This window comes from Symphalangus syndactylus, chromosome 12, assembly GCF_028878055.3.
Source record: "Symphalangus syndactylus isolate Jambi chromosome 12, NHGRI_mSymSyn1-v2.1_pri, whole genome shotgun sequence".
Lineage (NCBI taxonomy): Eukaryota > Metazoa > Chordata > Mammalia > Primates > Hylobatidae > Symphalangus > Symphalangus syndactylus.
In genome coordinates, this window is record NC_072441.2 from 60526382 (window position 1) to 60552494 (window position 26113).

General features: G+C 36.6%; 1 protein-coding gene across 3 annotated transcripts in view; it reads right to left on the reverse strand.

Moving 5' to 3' along the window:
• The window catches only part of VAV3 (vav guanine nucleotide exchange factor 3), a 399477-nt gene that overhangs the window by 50777 nt on the left and 322587 nt on the right, over window positions 1–26113 (reverse strand). For all 3 annotated transcript variants that reach the window (XM_063624405.1, XM_063624404.1, XM_063624406.1), the window contains one exon: window positions 18823–18959. In XM_063624405.1, the coding sequence (XP_063480475.1) occupies window positions 18823–18959 (137 nt within the window). The remainder of the gene's footprint in view (window positions 1–18822; window positions 18960–26113) is intronic.

A 26113-nucleotide genomic window follows, 5' to 3' on the forward strand; every position in this document is an offset into this window, starting at 1 on the left:
GACATGTAATAAAAGAAAAAAAAAACAGCAAAGAGGAGGTGATCAGGAAAAGACCCAGTCAGAAACTGGCCTTTGGTAAGGAGAGATTTTTAATCACAGTTGCAGCCATATTGTAACCATCATCAGTTACATATATATAAGGGATAGTTCTTGGAAAACACAGAAAGGCAGTATCATAGAATGTGTCATCAGAAGAGCTTGTTCTATTTCTAGCTCTGCTATAAAAAGATGTGCAACCTTTTGCAAGTCTCAGTGGTAAAACAGAGATGATGATAAGATCTGCCACACATGCCTCACCAGGTTGTTACAAGGATCAAAGAATTAATATGCATGAAAGTACTTTGCAAATGCTAAATACTTGTTTTATTTTATCCATAATATTCCTTTTTGATTATTGTCAATCAGTTATTTCATTTCTAAGTTCTCCTTTTTTATTTGGCCCATACATGTGTTATTAAAAGAGAAATGTCTAATCCTATGTACAATCCTACCACTCTCTTTATATTTCAGTAAACTTGCTAAGCCGCAAGGAACATGCACTCTCATATCACTTTCACCTGAACAGGAGCTATTATATTCCCGATAGTCCATTCCTTTATTCAAATGCTTTCTTGGCAGTACACATACTCTTTCATTGTTAATTGCCTCCTATATGATGAGTAAGATATGCATTTTCTACCAGTGAACACTTTGAAAACTTGCCAAACATAACTGCATATGGTTATATGACGGCCACTACCATTAATTCCAAAATACTCACGTGCACATACAAAAGAACAAAACCATAAGCTATGCATTTTTGTTATTTCTTAGTCAAAAGGGGATATGATCCTTAACTTTTGTCCAATGTATAAACAGTGAAAGTTCATGAGGTTGTTCAAAAGACAGTACAAAATGTCCATCTCTCTGGCATAGTCCTCTTGTAAAGTGGCTGTCATTGGTTTAGAATTCTGAATAAGTCTAAGAAACTTGTACCTTGGTCTAGGATCTCTGAAATTAAATTTACCTTCAATTTGTATGGGTTTATAATTGCATCAAGTCATCAAAATACATGACAAAGGCTTCAATTATAGTTGATTGTTTTTCCAATTCACACAAAATTGTATTTACTACATCTCTGAAATTTTGGCAGATGGAAGCATCAAAAACTCTTAAGAATTAAAAGTTGTGAAATGTATACTGAGAAAAAAAACCCACTAAAAGCCATAAGCTGTACATCTACACTTATTAGATTTGAGATGAATACAACCCTGGAATGAGACTTTACCGAGTGTTTTTCCTGTTACTCAAAAATGTATGTGGTGAGGTTCCTTTGTTTCTGCAGCAAGAAAGGGAATCCTCTGATCATGGGTGTCTTAATGCTTTTTCTCCAAAGTCTCACTGGGTGGGATGTACATGATACAATCCTAAATTATAGTCTTATGACTGTGTGTGTGTGTGTGTGTGTGTGTGTGTGTGTGTGAAGGAAACAAGAGAATACCTTTAATCATAGAAAAAAAAATTCGGCAAGCAAAAACCAGTCTACATGTAGGTAAGCCAAAACCCTCGTTGTTACTCAATACAAAATCTGGAAAGAATCAGGTTCTACCACATCTTGGTGAGAAGCCATAGAACCCAAAACCAATCCCAGCTTAACAAAGGTCCAAAGAAATTTGCTTTTCTAATACTGGCAGACAACAAATGAATGTTTTTCTATCCTTGGCAATTTTAATCATAACTAATTACAAAGAAAATATTCTGAGTCATAGCACCATACACACTAAATGCTCATGACAGCATGAGATATTTTTAAAGAATGTTACTTTTCTACTAAGAGCAAAAGTAGTGCTTTAAAGAAAAGTTTATTGACTTCCTAATATGCACAAGGCACTGTGTTACATACTAAGGAATAAAAAATGAACAGACATGGACACGATCTTCAAGGATCTCATTCAGACAATGCCATTTCCTTAATTCACTTTTGCTTTGGATATTTTCATAGATTTTTTGTGATATTTTTGATCAGGAAAAAACCTGTGAGGTGATAATTTGATACAATTAGGGAGTTGGGAGCCTGGGTTTTATTTTTGGCCTTCTGATATTGAATAGGTCATTCAACCCTTCTTGGCTTCATTATCCTCACCTGTGAAACAGAGAGCATGACCTAAGGGTTTCCAATGTCTCGGCTACCACCAATGATCTTTGCTTATATTATATAAGCACTTTTGCAATGCCCCCACAGTACTCCATTCAGTCATGGTTGGCCAAAAAATATTCGATCCACAAATTCTTAATTAGGGATAATGTGTGTCAGTAATTTAATCGTTTTTTTTTCTTTTTGGGATGGCATCTCACTCTGTTGCCCAGGCTGGAGTGCAGTGGCACGATCTCTGCTCACTGCAACCTCCGCCTCCCGGGCCCAAGTGATTCTCCTGCCTCAGTCTCCTGAGTAGCTGGGATTACAGGCACACACCACCATGCCCGGCTAATCTTTGTATTTTTAGTAGAGATGGGGTTTCACCATGTTGGCCAGGCTGGTTTCAAACTCCTGACCTCAAATCATCCACTCGCCCCAGCCTCCCAAAGTGTTGGGATTACAGGCATGAGCCACTGTGCCAGGCCAGTAATTTAACCTGATAGCATTTATTTACAGAAGACAAGGACATTTCAGCTTCTTAGTGACATTTTTAACTCAGTGTGAAGCGGTCTATTTTCCGAAGCACATAAAGGTTGATTTGTTAGAAATTGCATTCATTAATTCATTCTTCAGGAATTCAAATTATCATGAATAATTAAAATTCAATATATGTTATAATTTGATAAATTATTTGGCCACAATTCTTAAGGGCATGTGCACATGCATACTCTACTGAAAACACTTGCGGTATCAAATCAATAATCGTGTCAGACGGAATTCCAAATTCATGGCCCACTGAAAGTATTCTGTGATTGACACAAACTTTTAGTCATTATGGCAGAATGTAGCTTATATAGTAATAAAATAATGGAAGAAAAAGGACCACAATAGAATTTCTCAGAACTTTCTCCCATAATGTTACTCCCTTACCCTCCAGAAAAAAAACAGATAATACTTCATTGTCTGAACTTCTACTTAGATGGCAGTGTCCTCATCTAAGTACATTATAACCTACACTGCACTGTACCAAGTATTGGAAAAATACAAGAATTGTTAACCAAAAATTCCCATCTTGAGAATTAACAATTAGGACCTCACCCACTTTGTCAGGAGGCCTGCCAATTCCCATAGTACAGTCTGTACACTTGGAAATATTCCTGCAAACTCAGTTTATGATCTGTTTAATCAAAGCCAGTTGATAATCACCCAGGGAAAATGTTTCTTACAGGCCTTTACTAATGCCTATTATCTCCTAGAATCATCTCTCCCAAGGCCTCCCTTGTTCTAGTGCAGTCACACACTGCCTTTTTCTCCTTTCCTGTAATTAGGGACTCTGATTTAACTCAGTATTTACAGGCAAATACCTGTCAAAATCAAGGTCTCATGATTACAGGACATACTAATGCCGACTGAGCCTCTACACTTTCACATAGCTTTTTATCCCCAAGGCCACAGTTTCAATTCTGCCTTGGCTTCTACTGATTTTACACAAGGGATGGGGCTAATACATCAGTGGTGAGAGGCAGTTTAGAAGAAAAGCCAAGATGAACAGCGGGACACCGGGAAAACAAGCTCCAACACTGCCTTAAAAGGATCATTGCCATGATAAAATCTGAGTTTGAGACATCATGAAGAAACACCCTTGGATAGGAATCTGAAGGGGAAAAACACTTACCAGTTCCCAGAGATGTTTACTGTCTGGTTTATAACCCAAAGCAATGAGTCTTTTGGTGTCCGGTACAAAGGAGATCTGATTCTTTCTTACATTTCTGTAATGTTCTTATTTGCCTCTGACGATGATGCAGACTAATACTTGAATTTCAGATCAGGAGGAAAAATACACAGCTTTAGAAAATTCTACTGGAGCTAATATTGTTGTGTGGTCTAGAAAGGATTAGAAGTCTCCCTTTAATCTAGGGCAAAGGAAAATAATCCTTTGAAGTGACTGACTTCTGAAGTTTCAGGGAGAGGTGCTGGAGGGAAAGATCTACTAACTCCATTCAGCTGTACCTCCCTTCTCCAGGCTCAGAGGGTTTCTGAGTTGTGTGTTACTGCACAGATCACTTATCTTCTCAGTCACATTCCCTAGGCAACGTATGTTTTCTGTAAACCCCTATTTTTCTCTTTCCTTCCCCGTCTCCATCACTCTCTGTGAGGTACCCTGGGTCTTCCTCAATCAAACCTGCTCTGAGAAAAGGGCTCATGATTTTTACCCTGATGATTATTTAAATCAACCAATGTCTTCAGAATTGATCATTTGCATTTTTATGTCTAATTATGAAGTAAAAAGTTTAATCTCTGATTAAAGAAATTTCAAAAACTGGGTATGAGAATTGGGAAGGCAGAATAGTCTTCTATGAGACCATATGTGCCAGTGAGACTCTTCACATTAAATATGGGGAAGAGGAAACCTAAAAACAAAACCAGAAACAAAAAATACCTGATTATCGTTTTTCCATTTCTGGAAAATAAAGCACGTCTTTCAAAATCATTAATCATTATACCCAAATACACTTTTTTCTCCTTTTCAATCTCTTTTCAAGTTTACTTCCGATGATTCTCACAACACTCCATGAGTCATTTAAGAATTAAAATCTCATTTTATAGATGAGAAATTTGAGGAAACAACGTTAAGTAGTTTTAAAATTATTCTGAGAGAAAAAAGACACATTTAAATCTGACAAGATGAATAAAACTTTAATGGTCTTTCAAATGACATCATAAAGTATAATTTAATAAACAATTCCTTTTACAACTTGTAAATAACACCTTATGGAGATCACAACTCTAAATAGGCTTATTCATTCCAGACCTATGGACTGAATGCCTATTTTATTCTAGCAACTGAGATAAAGTAATGAAACCCATAGCTTTTATATTTCTGGAGTGCTCTAACCAGGCAGGAAGAAGGATAAAAAGACCCTTAGGACACAGTATGATGGGTGTTATGATAGAAGGCTTTTTGGTTCTGAGAAGATGTCAGAAAAGGCGACCAGTATTGTGCCTTGATGATAAGGAAGGATTTAGCTGACAGAACAGGGGTGAAAGGGAAAACCAGGAAGAGGGTAACACATACATCAATGGTTGGAGGTTTGAGAAAACAGGTTTCCTGTGAAAAAGATCCCCCTAATCAGTCCTTCATTTTTCTATTCAGCTTAAAATGAAGAAAAAATATCTGTAAAAAAAGAGAGTCACCTGGACTGTTTGAAGACCAAATACAGCAGTCTTGTGGGAAGTAAAAATTCTTGACAAGGTAAACTAAGACAAGGGCCAGCTTACAGAACATTCATCACCATTGTGTCTGGATGGCTGAGAGGATGGTAGCGGAGAATCCAGCACCTGGTTGCCTCTGGCCAAGTCAAGAGCCCACCAGCCCCCAGGTTTGTTGCCTCTGAAATCAGCATGACTAGAAATGCTTCCTTCCTCCTGAGAACCTCCAAGTTCTCTCTAAGCTCAACTTACTTTCTGACTTTTTATTTTCTGTGTGACTCTCCCTGTTACACAAAAAGTTATACATAAAGTGATGTTTTGTTTCCTATTTTTTCTACCAAAAAAGAACAAAACTGCCTTTAAAAGTGTGTTTTTCTTAGAGGTGTTAGAAAATTAAATGACTCTCCTAAAACAAAGTACAATGGTTTAACATATAGAACTAAAGTAGGAGAACAAAAGTCTGAAAAGGACTCTAGTTTTAACTCTACAACTGCAATTTTATAAACACGTCATAAATTTGGCCCTTTAAAGTCACAGTTCTAAATGAAGGTAACATGATTTTCCATTTACCCTCTTTATGAAGACCTTGTGAATTAATCAGAATGTGTGTAAAAACATTTTCACTTCTTAGAACAAAGATCATGTAGATGCATGATTAGTAAGCGTGAAGTATCACAACTATTTTCTAAGTTATTTAACTTTCATTGTGGATAAAAATATATATTATTTTTGGCACTGATTAAAGTTCTACTGCTTATAATTGCCTTTTGGTTCCAATTAGCTTGCAAAATTCTCCCTGTGGAACATTTGGATATTCGTAAATGACAATGGAGCAAATAAAACCCCATGATATAAGACACAGAATCCTCATTGTTTCACAGTCTTTATTCCAAGAAGAAAACACATATTTCTATGTTTTCTATGCATTCTATTGTAATAGAAACCATAGATGATACGGCTTAATTTTACATTTGCCTGTTTCTCTGTCTTGCCCTCTCTTCCTTTGTGATAAGTATAGTTATCTTTTCTGGGAAAATAAAGTTTGTAATATGAACAATTTCTTCCAGCATGAAGGATATTCTCAGGAGTTACTAAGACTTTATTATCACATATTGCAACAAAGACTTAAAAGCAACATGTTTATCATCATCAGTTGGATGACATGATCAGAATTGTCCTGCATGTTGTTACGCTTAGTAAAAACTATGCCTTACACCTGCACTAGAAAATGTGCCCCAAATGGCCAATTTCCTATTTTATATTCATTTCACTTGAAGGCAATTTTATAGAGCTTTCAAGGAAAGAGGAAGAAAAAAAGAAGAAGACAAAGAAGAAAAGAAAATGCTGCCAAAATGAATCCTGAAATGCAAAGATTGAACACAGTACATTTTTACAGCTCAATTGATAATTCATTGTTTGAAAGAAGTAATAATGAAAATGCAGATAGCCCATTCATTCAATAGCATTAGAAATTACTGTTGTTGTAATAATAATACAGACTAAATTAATAGCTATTCAAAGAAAGAAAGTTCCTGATATATAGTAGAGGATAATTTGTATTCTCCTGACATAGAGTATGTGGAAAACATGACAGTCTACTACAAAATCTGACTTCCCACACTAATGAGTGAAGTCATCAACTTGCAAAAACAGAAAAAACAGGTCAGAAAGCATAACTTCTCAAAAATTTCCAAATAAGCCAAAGCACCTAACTAGTACAAAGACATTTTTGAAATCAAACACAAAGCCATTGTAACATCTCAATAAGTTTTCTAGATTTTTATCTATAGGTTTAACACTAGAAATATTTGCAACAATATGATTTACAAAAACCTTCATAAAAAAACTCAAAATAAAAACCAGGTGCATTACCTATCCTGAGTTCTGATCATTCCTTACATCATGGAGGCCTCCAGGTTAGAAATGAGTTTTCTAGTTTCTGGTTGATGTTTCATGATGAACATGAAACACAATCAGTCACATAGTAGGCACTTTATAAGTATCTGAATGGATGAATGGTAGGATAAAAGGATGGAAGAATGGATGGGTGGATGGATGGATGGATGGATGGATGGATGGATGGATAGGAACCACTATTTAATGGGCACTGTGCTGCAACTCCTTTGTGTATTTGTTTTATTTTGTATGCGGTGATTGTTACTTCCACTTTACAGATAAAACTAAGGCCCTCTTCAGAGTAAGTAATCTATTTAAAGTCACACTGCTAATATATGGCAGAGTCAGTAACACTCAGCAAAATAAGCTAGCATTTCCTAAACACATAACTTGCTTCTCCAGAGCTAAGTATGTATACTCTGAAGATTAGGAAGGAACCAAAAAGAGGTGCTTAAAAACTGTGTTCTCAAAAACAATTAAAAAACATCCCCAGTGGGGGAGTCACATATTTTAGGATTCAAGCCATAAAGTACATGTCTTCTTTGAGTATGAAAATCAGCAGATTAACATAAAAGGGACCACTGTAAACATGCCTAAAGACACACATGGCTTCAAAGGATCAACCAGTACATGATTCCACATTTAGACCTAAGGAGGAAAGGTCTTTGCTCAGAATTTTTTAAAAAACATGGCATTCCAGATTACGCCACTAAGTACAGATTCAACCCAGTTTCCTACATGTACCCTCCATATATCCAGTCTCTGAAACAAAAGCTAATTTAATCATGACAGCCTTGAAACACTGTAAGATCTTCAGTGCTTTTTCAATTAGAGAAGACTACATCAAGTTCAGTACAAAGATTGTTTAGCAAGTGATTTTTTAAATCATACACTAATTTGTCAAAAAGGTACCCCTTATTTGGTAACTATCAAAGCCAAAGTATTGTAACACCTTATTTTGTAGCTATGTTTAATAATACCAATTACCAGCCAGTGAGCTGGGGATAATGTCAAAATTACCATGGACTCTTACCAATTAGATCATCAAATCAATGGTTCACATTAGATTCATCTGGGGTTTTATACAACCTACTTATGCCTGGGCTCAACCAAGGCCATCTGTGTCTTAATCTCTGGAAGTGAGGCTGTGTGTTGACATTATTCAAAGCTCCCCAGGTGATTCAGTCAGGGTGGTAAGCACTGCTCTGGTATAGCCCCGCTCAGGTAACACATGAAGAAACTAAGCTATATAGTGATTAAATGACTTGACCAAAGCCATATAGCTATTTGGCTACAGATACATGACTTGAATTTAGTTTTTCTCATACTGCCAGTGGTTCATTTCAATAAAACTAGCATTTGTTGGCTAAAAATTCTTTGATTGGCTTAGAAGTATCCGTAACACAATTCTGACCCAAGTTACATCTGTATGGGAAACACTAGATGAACTTTAAATATGTGTGCAAAAATTCCAACATATTACTGGCCGCTGGCAAGCAAAACAGTTCTTCTAAAGACAGGAGACCTAATGTCAAACCAATGACAGGAATTGATAATTGAAGTGTGAGCAGTGTCTGAGTAGTGAACAGAGTTGGCACTCAATGCATACTTGTTATCTGAAATAAATGTGTTAATTGTTTTTCTCTGTTCTAAACATTAGCCTTACTTGTTTCTAATCATTACATATACCCCAGACATACCCACATATCTTGTCATCCACAGGTTCTCATTTCTCCTATGATTCTCCTAAGTGTCTCCAAAACCATTCTAATACTATACCAGAAAATCTTCAAGTTTATAGGCTGCTGAAAGGAAATGACAACTAATAATGTCTTTCTTTTTGTCTAGAAAGAATAGGAGGCAGTAACATTTAGTAAAAAATGGCACTGGGCTAGTTGTCACAGAATCTCAATTATAGTTCTACTTTTAACATTATGTGGCTGTGAGGAATGAAGGAAATAATCTCAAAACATGAAAATAATTGAAAGCACCATCTAAACCTACTGTGATAGGAAAAATTAGTGAATAAATGAAAAAAAGATACTATACACAATTAAGTTTTACAAATCTAAGGTTTAAGAAAAAAAGATGGAAAGGAACAGAGAGCTTGGTTAGAAAAATATGAATTCCAAAATTATCTTTTTAAAGCTAAATCCCTCTAAGCATACATTAGGCATGATTCTAGGAATCCTGCGTGACCTTCAGAGTGATCTCAAACACCACACTTTGCAAGCCACTTATACGCACAAAGATCTTCAACATTTTGTGGTTGGCTTGACTACTTCCTGTCTTTCTTTGTTAATGGGTACAGGAAATCAACATGGCACATGGATACATATGTAACAAACCTGCACATTGTGCACATGTACCCTAAAACCTAAATTATAATAAAAAAAAAGAAAAAAAAAAGAAAAACTGATTGGCTTTCAGTGCCCTTGGAACAGCTCACAAAACCAGTTTATTCTTAGGGCTGTTCACGCGGCTTCAAAATGTTTTCTGTCTGTGGCACACTGTTATTTTGGTACCCTGGTGAACCACACCTCCTGGTATTTGATTGGTATGGTCCCCTTCCTCTTGTATCTGGGCTGACCATGTCTTGCTTTAACCAACAAAAAGTGGCAAAAGAAATTCTGCACCAGTTCTGGTGTTTAGGCTTAAGAAGGTCCAGAAGTTTCCACTTTTACACTCTTGGGAGGCAGCTACCATATAGGAAGTCTCAGTACCCTGAGATCACCATGCTGTGAGGAAGATAAGGAACCACTGAAGAGGTCAATGTGCAGACAGCCCCTGCTGAGTTCCTAGTCAGAGGCTAACACTAACTGCCAATCCTGTGGACACAGGCATTCGGGACCTTACAGCTGCTCCTACCACCCCAACCATCAACTGAAGAAGAACCACCTTATCACCCACAGCATTATGAAAAATAATACATTGTTGTATAATAATCACAAAACTGGGTAGGAAGAATCAATATTGTGAAAATGGCCATACTGCCCAAGGTAATTTATAGATTCAATGCCATCCCCATCAAGCTACCAATGACTTTCTTCGCAGAATTGGAAAAAACTACTTGAAAGTTCATATGGAACCAAAAAAGAGCCCGCATCGCCAAGTCAATCCTAAGCCAAAAGAACAAAGCTGGAGGCATCACGCTACCTGACTTTTAACTATACTACAAGGCTACAGTAACCAAAACAGCATGGTACTGGTACCAAAACAGAGAGATAGACAAATGGAACAGAACAGAGCCCTCAGAAATAATGCCACATATCTACAACCATCTGATCTTTGACAAACCTGACAAAAACAAGCAATGGGGAAACGATTCCCTATTTAATAAATGGTGCTGGGAAAACTGGCTAGCCATATGTAGAAAGCTGAAACTGGATCCCTTCCTTACACCTCATACAAAAATTAATTCAAGATGGATTAAAGACTTACATGTTAGACCTAAAACCATAAAAACCCAGAAGAAAACCTAGGCAATACCATTCAGGACATAGGCATGGGCAAGGACTTCATGTCTAAAACACCAAAAGCAATGGGAACAAAAGCCAAAATTGACAAATGGGATCTAACTAAACTAAAGAGCTTCTGCACAGCAAAAAAAACCACCATCAGAGTGAACAGGCAACCTACAGAATGGGAGAAAATTTTTGCAACCTACTCATCTGACAAAGGGCTAATATCCAGAATCTACAATGAACTCCAACAAATTTACAAGAAAAAAACAAACAACCCCATCAAAAAGTGGATGAAGGATATGAACAGACACTTCTCAAAAGAAGACATTTATGCAGCCAAAAGACACATGAAAAAATGCTCATCACCACTGGCCATCAGAGAAATGCAAATCAAAACCACAATGAGATACCATCTCACACCAGTTACAATGGTGATCATTAAAAAGTCAGGAAACAACAGGTGCTGGAGAGGATGTGGAGAAATAGGAACACTTTTACACTGTTGGTGGGCCTGTAAACTAGTTCAACCATTGTGGAAGTCGGTGTGGCGACTCCTCAGGGATCTAGAACTGGAAATACCATTTGAACCAGCCATCCCATTACTGGGTATATACCCAAAGGATTATAAATCATGCTGCTATAAAGACACATGCCCACGTATGATAATTGCAGCACTATTCACAATAGCAAAGACTTGGAACCAACCCAAATGTCCAACAATGATAGATTGGATTAAGAAAATGTGGCACATATACACCATGGAATACTATGCAGTCATAAAAAATGATGAGTTCATGTCCTTTGTAGGGACATGGATGAAGCTGGAAACCATCATTCTCAGCAAATTACCGCAAGGACAAAAAACCAAACACCGCATGTTCTCACTCATAGGTGGGAATTGAACAATGAGAACACATGGACACAGGAAGGGGAACATCACACACCTGGGCCTGTTGTGGGGTTGGGGGAGGGGGGAGGGATAGCACTAGGAAATATACCTAACGTTAAATGACGAGTTAATGGGTGCAGCACACCAACATGGCACATGTATACATACATAACAAACCTGCACGTTGTGCACATGTACCCTAAAACTTAAAGTATAATAAAAAAAAATCACAAAACTGAAACACTGTAACAAATTTGATGGTGACAGTGAAAGAAACTCACAAAACTAGTTTCTTTAATTAGCATAAAGACAGCCACCATCCCAATATCCCTAAGGTGCATGAAGTTTAGGAAGGCAGCATGAGCTTCATCATAAATAACATGATTGTAAAAGAAGTGGTAGAGTGTAATAGTAAAGAGCTTGGACTCTTGGCCAGAATTCCTATGTCTAAATAACAGCTCTGCTAAGTTACTAGCTGTATGTCTTTGGGCAGGCTATTCAACCTCACAGTGCCTCAGTTCACTCATCTATAAATTGAGGATAATAATAGTAATTCATTTTACAGAATTTTCATTAGTATCATGGGTATTAACAAAGATATTCTAAAACTCTACCCTGTACATAAAAATGTATAGTGAACATTAGTTGTTGGTGCTATTGTTGTCATCATTACTATAAGGAAAGAATAAATAAGAGGCAATTCTGACTGGTTAGAAGACACTGAAAGACTTTAACAAGAAATTATGGAGTTGCATTTGAATTTTGCAGTGGTGTCGATTATGGCCACGATAAACCATAAGATTCTGGAGGTGAGGAAATCAGTTAGAAGGTAATCTCAGATGTCATGCAACAGCGGATTAGAATAGAAACTCCACAGTGGAGATGGGCCATAAAATAATTCTAAATATGTCTGGGCAATCCCTAAATAGTTCAAAGCTAGTTAATGTATTTCTAAGCAATCTATAAGAAGAAAATGAAAGAGCAATTAGGAAGTACAGATGCTCCTTGACTTATAATGGGGTTATGCCCTGATAAACCCACTGAGTATTGAAAATATCATAAGTCAAAAATGCATTTAATACATCTACTGTACTGAACATCATAGCTTAGCCTAGCCTACCTTAAACATGCTTAAAATAATTATATTAGCCTGCAGTTGGGCAAAATAATACAACACAAAGTTTATTTTATAATAAAATATTGAAAACTGATATAATTTATTGAATACTATACTGAAAGTGAAAAACAGAATGGTTGCATGGGTCCTCCAAGTATAGTTTCTACTGCACGTGTATCATTTTTACACCATCGTAAAGTTGAAAAATCATTAAATCAAACCATCATAAGTCAAGGACCATCTGTATTTTGAACTGACTGAAAATGAAAATACACAGCTTTGCAAAATTTTGGGAAGGCAGCAAAGTAGCACTTAGAAAGAAATTTGCAGTACTAACTAACTATACTAGCAAAAGAAAGGGAAGTACACAAATCAGTGAGCAAACACCCTACCTTAACAAACTAGCAAAAGAAGAGCAAATTAAGCCCAAAAGAATAGAAAGAAAGTAATAAAAATCAGAGCAGAAATTGATGATAGAGGAAAAAAACAAAAGAACCAATAAAGCCAAAAGTTGGTTCTATTAGAAGATAAGTAAAATGCATACCTATCTAGTCGGGTTGACCAGGCAAAAAAAGATACATTACTGATATTGGGAATGAGACAGATAATACAACCACAGATTCTATAGATATTAAAAGGATAATGAAGAAATATTATGAATAAAAAGTCATGCCATTAAATTTGACAACTTAGACAAAATGGACAAATTCCTTGAAAACCACAATCTACGAAACTCACTCGAGGAGAAGAAGCAAGTAACCTGAATAGACCTATGTTTGTTTTATAATTTTTTTTTTTTAAACTTCTAGGCCAGGCGTGCTGACTCACGCCTGTAATCCTAGCACTTTGGGAGGCTGAGGAGGGCAGATCACTTGAGGTCAGGAGTTTGAGACCAGCCTGGGCAACATGGCGAAACTTCGTTTCTACTAAAAGTACAAAAACTAGCCAGGCATGGTGATGTTCACCTGTAATCTCAGCTACTCATGTGGCTGAGGCATGAGAATTGCTTGAACCTAGGAGGCAGAGGCTGCAGTGAGCTGAGATCCTGCCGTTGCACTCCAGCCTCTCCAGCCTGGGCGACAGAGCGAGACTGCGTCTCAAAATAAACAAACAAACAAACAACAAAACAAAAGCTTCTACTCAGGAAACTCTAGGCCTAGATAGCTTCCCTAGTAAATTCCACGAAACACTTCAGGAAGAAATAATGCTAATTCTATAAATCTCTTTTAGAAAATTGAAGAGAAGGGACTAGATCCCAATTCATTCCTTGAACATTACATTATTACCCAAACCAGACAAAGGTGTTACATGAAAATGAAACAATACATAAAAAGGATAATATATAATTGCCACATGGGATTTAATCATAGAAAATAAATATTGATTTAACATATGAAAGTCAAATTTGCCACATAAATAAAAACAAAAAATTATATCATCATTTCAATGGATGCAGAAGAGCATTTGAGAAAAATCCGACATCTATTACTGATGAAAACTTGCAGCAAACTAGGAATAGAAGGCAATGTCCTCAACTTAATGAAGGGCGTTTATGAGAAACTACAGATAATGTCATGCTTAATGGTACGAGACTTAATGTTTTTCCTCTAAGATCAGGAATAAGGCAAGGATATTCTCTCTCATGACTTCTATTTGACATTTTACTGGACATTCTAGCCATTGCTACAAGTCAAGAAAAAGAAATAAAAGGCAATCAGGTTGCAAAGGAAGAAGTAAAACCGTTTATTCATTGGCAACATGGCGTCTATATTACAAAATCTGCTGGACCCTACATAAGGAAAGCTACAACAACAAGTGAATTTAATAAGAGTTAAAGAATAAGAGATCAACATGCAAAAATCAATTGTATTTCTCTATCTCGCAATGAACAATAGAAATTAAAATTTTAAAACTCATTTATAACGGCATCAAAATGAAATACGAAATAATTACAGATAAATATGGCAAAAGATGTATATGACCTTAACTCTGAAAACTGCAAAACACTTCTGAGAATTAAAGACCTAAAAAGATGAGGAGTATAGTACGTTCAGTGACTAGAAGACTCAATCTTGTTAGGATGTCAATTTTCCTATATTGATTTACAATTCAATGTGATTCCAATCAAAATCTCAACAAGATTTTTTATTGGTGAAGTTGACAAGGTGATTGCAAAATTCATATGACATGCAAAGGACCAAGAAAACCCAAAACACCTATGAAAAAAGGAAAAGAACAAATTTGGACTAACGTTGACTTCAAGACGTCTTATTAGCTGCAGTAATCAAGACAGCATCACATTGGTACAAAGATGGACAAAGAAATCAATGTAACAAAATAGGGTCCAGAAACAGACCTACATATACATATATATAAAGATATATATACACACACATATAGATATATATACACACACATATAAAGATACACACACACACATAAAGACATATATACACATATATAAAGATATATATACACATATATAGTACATATAAATAAATATATGTGCACATACACATAAAGATATATATACACACATATGTATGGACAACACATTATCTACAAACTTACAAAGGCAATCCAGTGGAGAAATGATTGCATTTTCAACAAATGCTGCTGGAACACCTAAATATCCATATGTAAAAAAACCCTGCCATTACTACCATATACAAAAAAAAACCTCAAAATGAATCATAAATCTAAATGTAAAACCTAAAACTATAAGGCTTCTAGAAGATAACAAAGGAGAATGTCTTTGTAACTTTGGGGTAGGCAAAGATTTGTTAGATGTAATACCTTTAGCATGATCCATATAAAGAACAAATTAACAAATTGGACTACATCAAAGGTAAAAACTTCTGCTCTATGTATAACATCATCAAGAGAGTAAAAAAAAAAGCCACAGGTTAGGAGAAGTATATGGAAATAAAATATTTTATGAAGGACTTTTACCCAAAATATCTAGGGAGCTCTCAAAGCCAAATAATAAAAAAATGCATGGCTCATTAAAAAGCTGACAAAATATTTGAACATGCACTTCACCAGCAAAGTTATATAGATGGTAAATAAGCACACAAAAAGATGTTTAACATTATTAATGAATTAATGATTAACGAAATGCAAATCAAAACTACAATGAGACACCATTATATGCCTGCTAGAATAAATAAAATTTAAAAGACTGGCTCATGCTTGTAATCCTAGCCACTTGGCAGGCTGAAGTGGGAGGGATGCTTGAGGCCAGGAGTTCGAGAATAGCCTGGGCAACTTAGCTAGACACTATCTCTAAAAATTTAGCCAGGCATGGTGATACACGCCTGTTGTTCCCACTACTCAGGAGGCTGAGATGGGAAAATGGCTTGAGCCCAGGAGTTTGAGGCTACAGTGAGCTATGATTGTACCACTATACTCCAGCCTGGGCAACACAGCAAGACCCTGTATTTAAAAAAAAAAAAAAAAGAATGACCATACCAAATGTTGGCAAGGATAAGAGGCACCTAGAACTCACAAATACAGTTGGGAGAAATGTAACATGGTATAGGTACTTACTTTGAATAACAATTTAATAATTTCTCAAAAACTTAAATGTATATCCACATATGATCTATATATTCCCCTCTTGGCATTAGTACCTAAGAAAAATAAAAGCATTATGTCCATTCAAAGAATTATATTTGAATGTTCATAGAAGCTTTATTTGCAAAAGCCAAAAACTAGTAGCAACCTGAAAGTCCATCGGCAGGTTAACGGGTAAACAAATTGTGCTATCTCCACACATGGAACAATAATCAGCAATAAAAAGAAAGAACTATCGTTACACATAGCAACGTGATGGAATCTCAAGATAATCATGTTGTGTGAAATAAGCCATACAAAAAAAAATACATGCTATGTGATGCACATCAAATTCTTAAAAAATACAAACTCATCTCCAGTCTGAAAGCAGAACCGTGGTTGCTGAGGGTTGTTGGGCGAGGCGGAACAAAGCAACAGGTAGGAGCATGATGGAGGGATTACCAAGGGGCACAAAAACTTTTAGGGATGATATTGGATATGTTTATTATCCTGATTATAGTGATGGTTTCATATATATATATATATATATATGTATGTATGTGTGTGTTCAAACTTATCAAATTGTACACTTAAACTATGCACAGTTACCATCCATCTCAAAGCTGTTTTTATATAAAGTCGCACTAATGATCCAAGAAGGAGTAGTTTCAGCAAGAGGCTGCCTTATGAATAGGACATGGAGTGGTAGAAATTGAGCATAGACTACTTCCCCAACAAGCTTAGCTTTGCTTGTGGAGAGGAAGAGGGTGAGAGAGTGTCTGGCATGACCAGACAAAAGGCTGAGTTATGTATTTAATATGGGAGGAGATTGAGCATATTTATATACTATAGAAAATGAGCCAGTGGAGAGAATGAAGTTGAAAATTTAGGAGTCAAAAGCCAGTTGATGGAACACGGGATAAAAAGTCCAAGAAGAAAGATAAGTCTTGAATGTGAGGAACCTTATGGCTACAAATGCACGTATGTTTTCTGGTTAGGCTGACAGACACAGAAGTGGTCTGAAGAGTTGGTAGAATTCAAGTCTGTTGTTCTCTCTTTTCTTTTTCTGGGAAGGAGGAAGTTTGGAAGGAGTGGGATACTTAAGAAGAATGGTGGAGCTTTGGAAAAATCATTGCCTACCACAATTGAAATGGTGGTTAGAGATAAATGTTCAATCTTTGGGCATTCTTATATAACAAGATGACAGACAATAAAACAGATTTAGGCAAATAAAATAGCTGTCCCTTCCACATGTGCACAATTGATTATTATCCAACAGTCTTTTCTCTGATTTCTCTCTCTTTACCTCTAACCACATTTCACTCATGATAATCTTTCTGTTGACCCTCACTTATTTTTCCCTCAATGCACAATAGATTTTTTAACAAATTCTTTCCTCAACATCATTGGGAAATATTTCTAACATACACATGAAATTCGGGAATTTAATAAAGAGCGTTATTCAATCTTAACATGATACTATATTTACCTAAGTTCAAAAAAAGTTTTAACCAAATAAAAAGGTCCACAGGCCAAGAGAGATTTCATCATGGGCGAACATCAACATGCTCACTTACTTTTCACATTTCATAGATTTTATGAATAATGCCCAGAGCACCTCTGAGAACTCCAGGTATTACTGTGGGTAGGCAAAAAGCAAATATGGTCAGAAATGGCCACAGGCAAGCTAATTAGGTAGTTCCCCTGAAGTGAACTGTTAATATTAAAGCCATGCAAATTAGCATACCCACAGGTCCTAGGTTTGGAAAAAATGCTCTGGTAAAGTAGGAATTTTTAATAAAAATGATAATTATGACCCCACAGCACTGATAGTATTTTCCTCTAGTGTTCCAATTTTTGTTGCCACTTTGGCATTAGTAAATATAAAAAAGGTTAATAAAAAATATTTTCTGCATATCATGTAAAATTTCTGAAGCTGAAAGCATGCAGTTTCTAAAGACAAGAGTCATTTTTCTTTAAGCAGTAATAAATCATGCATTAAATCTAACAAACTGTAATTCGGATAGTGTCAGAGGCGTGTGAACCAGAGCAACTCCATCTTAAACAGGAGCTGGGTAAAATGAGGCTGAAACCTACTCGGCTGCATTCCCAGACAGTTAAGACATTCTAAGTCACAGTATGAGATAGGAGGTCGGCACAAGACACAGGTCATAAAGACCTTGCTGATAAAACAGGTTGCAGTAAAGAAGCTGGCTAAATCCTACCAAAACCAACTGACCTCTGGTCGTCCTCACTACTACATTCCCATCAGCGCCATGACAGTTTACAAATGCCATGGCAACGTCAGGAGGTTACCCAATATGATCTAAAAAGGGGAGACATGAATAATCCACCCCTTGTTTAATATTTCATCAAGAAATAACCATAAAAATGGGCAACCAGCAACCCTCGGGGCTGCTCTGTCTATGGAGCAGCCATTCTTTTATTCCTTTACTTTTTTAATCAACTTGCTTTTGCTTTGCACTGTGGACTCGCTCTGAATTCTTTCTTGGGCAAGATTTAAGAACCCTCTCTTGGGATCTGCATCAGGACCCCTTTCCTGTAACAATAGTACCTGCCAAAACAGACTGTGTGCATCTCCTTTCAAAAGTTCAACCGTATCCCCGGCCTGGAGGTGTAAAGGGGGTCCTTCATGCAGAGCTGGAGGTGGTGTTCCAGAATAGTTCCTAATGACCTGCATCTTTGGTAAACCTGAAAATAAGCCAAACAAGTTTTAGAATTGAGAAAACAATGATGCGTGAAGTCTACACGTACTTTACAAAAAATGCCATTATTAACATTAAAAAGTGTTAATACCACCAAGTCCAAGTAAACATTTTAAGTAAACATAACAGAATGCTTTTCAACTTTCTCATTATATGAGATGGTAATAGAATAAGACACATATTTATTCCATGATCCCTGACATACTTTTCTTCTCCCTTACCATCAATCTCTTTTTTGTTGAAAAAATATTTCTCCTTCAGCTGATGCCTGCTTCATAAAAAACACATCACGTACAGTTTAATGGAAAAGAATCAATATTTTCATCAACTCTATCCTTTCTGCCTATTACTTTCCTCTTGGGCACTGGCTGATTTCATCACTGAGGAGGCTCACCCTTTCTGTGTATGTATCACATTGCCCGGTATATGGATCATATCTTAAGGTTATCTTTGTAATTCAAAAGCAAAAAGGTGATGGATGTGCCACTGCAATACTTAAGACATTTATATGGAGAAACTCTTCAGGCTCAAATTTAGGCTTGCAAAACAGACCCAATAAAGGGGATATGTCTAAGCCAATAGTACCAATGATATTTGAAATACAGATCCATTCCTTCTCTTTGTATTTCTTTGAATGCGCAATGAAGGCCTCAGTTCACTATTTCATTTTTGAGAGAACAGCAGCTTCAATTGAACATGGGTCTGGGGGCAGCAATACTATGGACAACCTCACAGTCACTTATTCATTTACAGGTGAAACTGCTCCCAACTAAGAGAGGTCCACTCATAAACATGATATTTTTTGCACATTTAAGGACTGAAGCCTTTATTATGCTTCAGGACTTTTTATTCTAATGATTAACCATGGTGAAGCTGTAACTGGCTGAAAATGCTGCACTAAACATGTAAAGAAGGACGAATGACTGTCATTCGGCTCTAGATGTCCAAGTTACCTAGAAAAATCTCAAAAGCTACATGAAATGCTTCAGCCAACAGTTTATTAAAGTCCTCAAAATTCTTTTGAACAACCATGCCAGAGGGAGAAAAACAAGTGTGGCTATAAACTGAACAGACTAGAAAAGTTTTAGTCAACACTTGTTTATCAATCCAATCAGGAGGCAGAGGTTGAAAAACACTGTGCCTTTCACCCCAGTTTAGCTGCCGGGACTTGTCAGGAGTCCCAGCTGACTGAGGCTTGTCAGGAGTTGCTACATCCTCCTTTGCTTCTGTTCTTGTGCCGCAGAACCCCCAGAGGGATGATTTTAATCTCACATTCATGGAGCATTTCCCTACCAGATGTTATAAGGTCTCATCCTAACACCAACAGCAGATTTCATTGACTTTCCCCTAAACAATGCTCTATAAGAGAACTCCTCTCAGTTAAATGTTTAACGGACTTGCTCTCAATACACCGCAAATGCCTTTAGTATAGAGAGTTTATTTTACACATTCTATTAAGTCGCTACTGCTAATTTAAAATGAAACCTAAATATCCCATACGCAAGTGATTAAGAACTCCAACAGGTGGAAGAGGATGTAATATAAAGTAGAATAATTTTTTAAATGGAGTCTGGTTGGCATGATAGTTAACTCCGTGTTTAAGGAAGAGAACTGCAGTTTACCTCCTTTTTATTGAGCATATCTAGGGCAAGGAAAGCATCTTGTTTGGTAGGCTCCCTGGGTAATTTTGTTTTTCTGACAGTTTTAAATAGAGGCGGAAGTCAAGAAAGAAGATCTTTAAAACATCAAATAGCTGATGTGGTCACAAATACTGGGGCCAGTTCTGAGCCGTGGCCTTCACTGCAGTTTTCTGTTGCCAAGAGCCACAGGGATAAAAGGGAGCAGCGTCACGTGACAAATGATGGAAAGAGCAGTTCCTTTATTGCCAACATGTCCAAGTCAATCATTCTTAAGAAGAAACAACTGAAAATTCACAGAGTGTTTAGGAAAAAATTAATTTGATGACATTTCACCACCCAAATATATATTAGGGATTAAAATACAGAAATGCCCAGGCTCCATAAGAGGCTGTAAGGTGTTAGGGATGGAGCAATGCTGCCTCATTATGTCTTTCTGTAGATGGACTGGAATGCCCACATGCCCATAACATGTAAAATTATATTTAACATTACAAAGGGTACATACACTAGTATACTCTGGTCAAGTAATAGGACCTAGCTATTCTAGCTTTTCTAGTCCCACTTATTCCTAAGTTTTTTATTTACTCTATCTTTTCTGGTATTGCTTTCTTCTTGGCTATGAGCTTCATTTAGGAAGTTCACCTAGTAGCACACTAGTGTAAGTATGACCTCATCCCCAAAGCAAAAATGTGTAACCCTTGCCAAGAATTATGCTTAAGCCCAGGTAATAGCCACTAGGACATTGTTATTAACCTCTATTCAGCCATAATCAACTTACAAAGTACAGTGTTTCTTCAACTCATACGGTTTTTTGTGGAATGGGCTGTGAGTTTATGATATAATGGAATGTATTTTTTTTTTTTGGTCATTTGTTAGGGTTATCTTTGGCAATTTATTTCTGATTGTCAGCACTTCCAATTTCAGCATGATCTGTTGTCAGGGGTACAGAGATCAAAGGATAAAAGGAATGAAACAAGGGCACAGCGATATAATGAATTCTGACAACTTGCCCTTTACTTCTGATTTTAGCATATAGTAAGTGTTCTACAATACAGGTGGGATAAATGGTTGCTTTCCAAAATGCCCTTTAATATTCTTCCACTTATGAAAAAGACACCATTACATTGCTAAGAATGTGAAAACACTCACGTTAACTGAAAGATAAAAAATTGCGATTAAGAGGAAATGGGTTAAACCTGACGTCAGCACTCAATCATCAATACAATTCTTAACACAATCTACCGCCACAGCAGGCATCACACTTCACAAATGAGATCAAGAACGGAGAATAAATTAGATTTACAGATGTTTGTATTTCAAACAGCCATTTAGTATTAATTTAATATAGGTTTTCTTCTCCCCTTAGAAAATATGCCTCTGATAGGTTTTAACCTCTGTTTAAAAACGTCCAGGGCACAACATTCACCACATGTCCCCATGACAACTCAATCATTGTTGCATAGAGTTTATTAATAGGGTCCTCTTGAAACTTACTTAAAAATCTCTATGTAACTTCTCTCCATTGACCTCCTGCCTTCCATCTGGAATTATGCTGAAGATGGCAAATCTCCTTTTCATAGATTAGTCTTTCAAAATTTGTTCAGGCTTAAAATCCCCAGTTCCTTAAAAAACTCTGTATCTTCCCTTGGCTACCCATACTTCAAAGGATGCTGAGGTGCAAAGTAGCATAAACTACAAAACTTGAACTCTTAAGTTTCCTCACTGACAGTGATTAACTGGAAACAGACAGTCATATCCCTTAAAAAATGACAAGAAATACACATTTCATTATATTATAAACTCACAACTAATCCCAGAAAGTTGCTTTTCTCTTCTTGGGAAAATATAGACCCAACAATTGTTTAGTTTCTCTCCACTCCAGAACTTTATTTACAACAGACATGTTAGCTGAGTTACAGTGTTGCTTACCCAAATATGAATATTTATATCGCAACTACCTTCAGACATTAAATGCAAAATAATCACATGTACTTTCGACATATGTATTTGGGCAATCTTAGAAGTTCCTAAAACTTTTATATAATCAATTATAATTATCCAAGAGAATATGATTAAAATACTAAGCCAAAATTAGATCTCCTGCCAGATGTTTAATTAGTTTACCTTGTTTTATCCCCTACAACAAAAGCTTTGTTGTACAGCTAACTATGCCCTTAATATATAACTTGACAATTTTGCTCATTAACTTTTGTTCACACTAGTAATTGTGCTTGGTCTTAAATCAGACAAGATCCCCAAGTCAAACTTATGCGGGAGGAATTAACAAACAAATTAGCAATATTAAAATGATAGTTACACTCTACTAATAGTCATGTGTTTCTGGTTAAATAAAACTAAAGCTACATGTAGGTATGTAGAATGCTGGAGTTTCCCAAAACAATACAGAAGTGTTTTTAAAAGGGGGACCTGAAACAAAATTTCCTTTCAAATCTGAATTCAGCACCACTAAGAGTGACACATGCCAAGTGACACATGTGCTTTTTTAAAAAGTTAATTCTAAGTAGAATCCTGTTAGAAAATTTTCTAGATATAAACTGTTTCACTGATAATTTTCACATAAACTTTCAAACTTCAATGAACTGAACAGCTAATTGTAGGAGCATCAACCACTGTGTCTTCTAAGCAGGGCAAGAAGAGCGATTGCTACAATATAGATTAATATCTATTCATGATGCTGATATCACTGCCCTAATGCAATGGGCTTCCCCGAGGCAATAACTTAGAGCAGAGTGCTGCCTACTAGATAAATGGGCTGTCAGTAATATGCTAGCCTTTCACCTCTGAGGCCCAATTTAAAATCTAAACACAGCCACATTAAAAAATAATTAGTTTTACAAGATATCAGAAGATGTAGATGGTTTATCCTGGGAAACTGATCACAAGCATAACATATTCATTCATTCATCAAATGTGACTTCAGCATTCTGTAAGTGCTGGGCATGGCAGTTTCAGAAGAAAGCAAGGGAAAGTATCCTGCCTTCAAACAGCCTATAGTCAGCCCATGGAATAGACAGACAGGTGAACTCTAAGATAACAATACAACTGGGCATGGACTTCCATCCAGAGGGAACTTTAAAAAAAATAAATGTTCATATTTGTAAAAATTTTCGGAAATTTTCCTTTCATAATTCTTGGGTAGGACCCTAAAACATGTACTTTATTTTTTCTATAAATTTCCTAGCTGTGACATCCAAACTTTAGCCGTTTGGGAATCACATTCATGTGGGTACATGTGCAAAACACCATGACCAACACCTACCACTGCCAAATTTGCTTTTGAGAAAATTACAGTGAAATAAGTGCTGCCTGTCATCTTCCCAACTAAAAAACCCTTTATAAATTAACATCTGGACCTTTCCTGATACAAGTCCACAATCTAAGAATCAGGTCCTAATGACCAGGCTGAGCCTGGGATGCTAGGTGCTGGGATTCCCCTGCCATCACGGCTTACAGGGCTCTTTCTAAGAAAGCATGACTTTTTCATTGATTTGCTGGTCTTCAGAGAGGAGTAAAAGGAACCACGGCATGGAATTTTGGTGGAAAAATTCCATGCTACAACAGAAGCAGGCAATTTGGTGGAAAACAAACTGGTCTAAAAAACTGATTGTTCACAAAGGCAACACTCCCCATCAACAATTTTTAAAATTTTCACCAGAGAAGCCTACATTATTTTTATAAACAATGATGACTCAAATAATGGAAATAGCACTGTCATAGCTCATATAAAAACAAGGATGAGGCAGAGATGCCTTCCTTCAACCTCATAACCACTGACTAGTCACTCTTTGGCACTGTCTACTGGAGTATTAGTGAATTATGAATCAAGGATGAAAGATACGATAATGTCTTTGGAAGTTTTTTTCACCTTTATTAAAAAGGCGTTTATAGGCTACCAAATATAAAATATAAAATTTCCTGTGTTACTTGAAAATCCATGCAAATTTAACATTCTGTTCTGTTATACATGTACATTTTATTGGAAAAAATGTTTCCCTAAAATATTTAAGGTCAAAGCTTCAGGAGAAAATGCCATGTACTTGGCAGACCCCTGGCAAACAGCTATTCCCAGGGACGCAAGGAATCCAGTTTCAGAAGCATAGCCCTGAGCTATCTTATCATCTTCTTTAAAGATAGAAAAAGAACACAATTACACAATTTTACAGAGTATTATCACCTAGTCTAACCACCTTGTCACATTATAAAACTAAATACTAAAATAAATCGTCTAAAGTCAACAGCTAATCAGAAGCAAAAATGGAACAAAAATCCAATTTATAGACTCTCAGTTCAGGCTTCCCTACTTCAGGTTGGTCATTCTATGCAACCTGCAGGGAATGAGACTGGTAGAAAAGAGGCCACTTGACATGGCTGATGTATGTTTCAGGAGGATCTGAGTACCTGCCACATGTCTGGTGTTATCTTGGGAAGCAGGAAAGGAGGAGGTAGAACTTTTCTTCAAGTGGTGAACAACTGAGAGCTCACCAATACTAGGCGAATTCCAGGAGGAAGGTAATAACTCCCAGTAATATATTCTAAAAACAGCCTCAAAAGCCCTCAAAAAAAAAAAAAAAAAAAAAAAAGCAAGCACTGTATTGGACAATCTGTAGAACTCTTAGAGCCTGACACGTCTGTATGCAGCTCTGTGGACGTGTGAGCTAGCAGCCACAGGTAGTTCTTTCCACATAAGGTTATTATCACCTAAACCACATTATTCTGCTCATCTGACTACACCCAAGTAATTCAAGGCTGGTGATTAACTCAACTCAAAGACTGCAATAAATAGGCTTAACATGTGAGACACCAGCGGCTGAAGAGGAGGCCATGAGAGACAGTCTAAAGGAGCAGCACTCATTGAAGAATATTTGCTCTTACAGAACATGGAAGTAGGAGGCAGATATTTAAGTCAGCAAAGAACAATTTCTGACTTCTGTAAACAAAAGATGACTGAGATCACTAGTTTATAAAATGGTTGGTCCAGAAAGATTCCATTAAAGCCTCCTGTACTCTTCCCTTCTTGTAAGGCACTGAGGTCCAGAGTGATTATTGAGATGATCCCCTTGGCTTTTTTTTTTTTTGATCTCCTACCATAAACACCCAGCTCCCAGAGCAACTGAGCATGTTTTCTTTCTCGCAACCAAAATGAACCATTATCAGTCCACTCATAAAGGATATCTAAAAGAGAAGATAATAGCGTAAAAGTAAAAATGATTAAGGGCACTTTGCAAGAACCTAATTTTCCTTCTTTGTTCTATGGGTTCATTCATTTATTCAGCAAATATTTACAGATCATTCATGCATCGATATTGGCTTTGCACTGGGAATGCTACCATAAATAAGACTGACTACATCCTTCCCTCATAAAGCTCATATTTTAGTGGAGGAGACAAACACAAAAGCAAGTGAATCCATGTAATAATACCAGATAAAAGTACCATAAAGAACCACTTAGAAAGAGATTCTGGATTAGAGAGTGACAGGG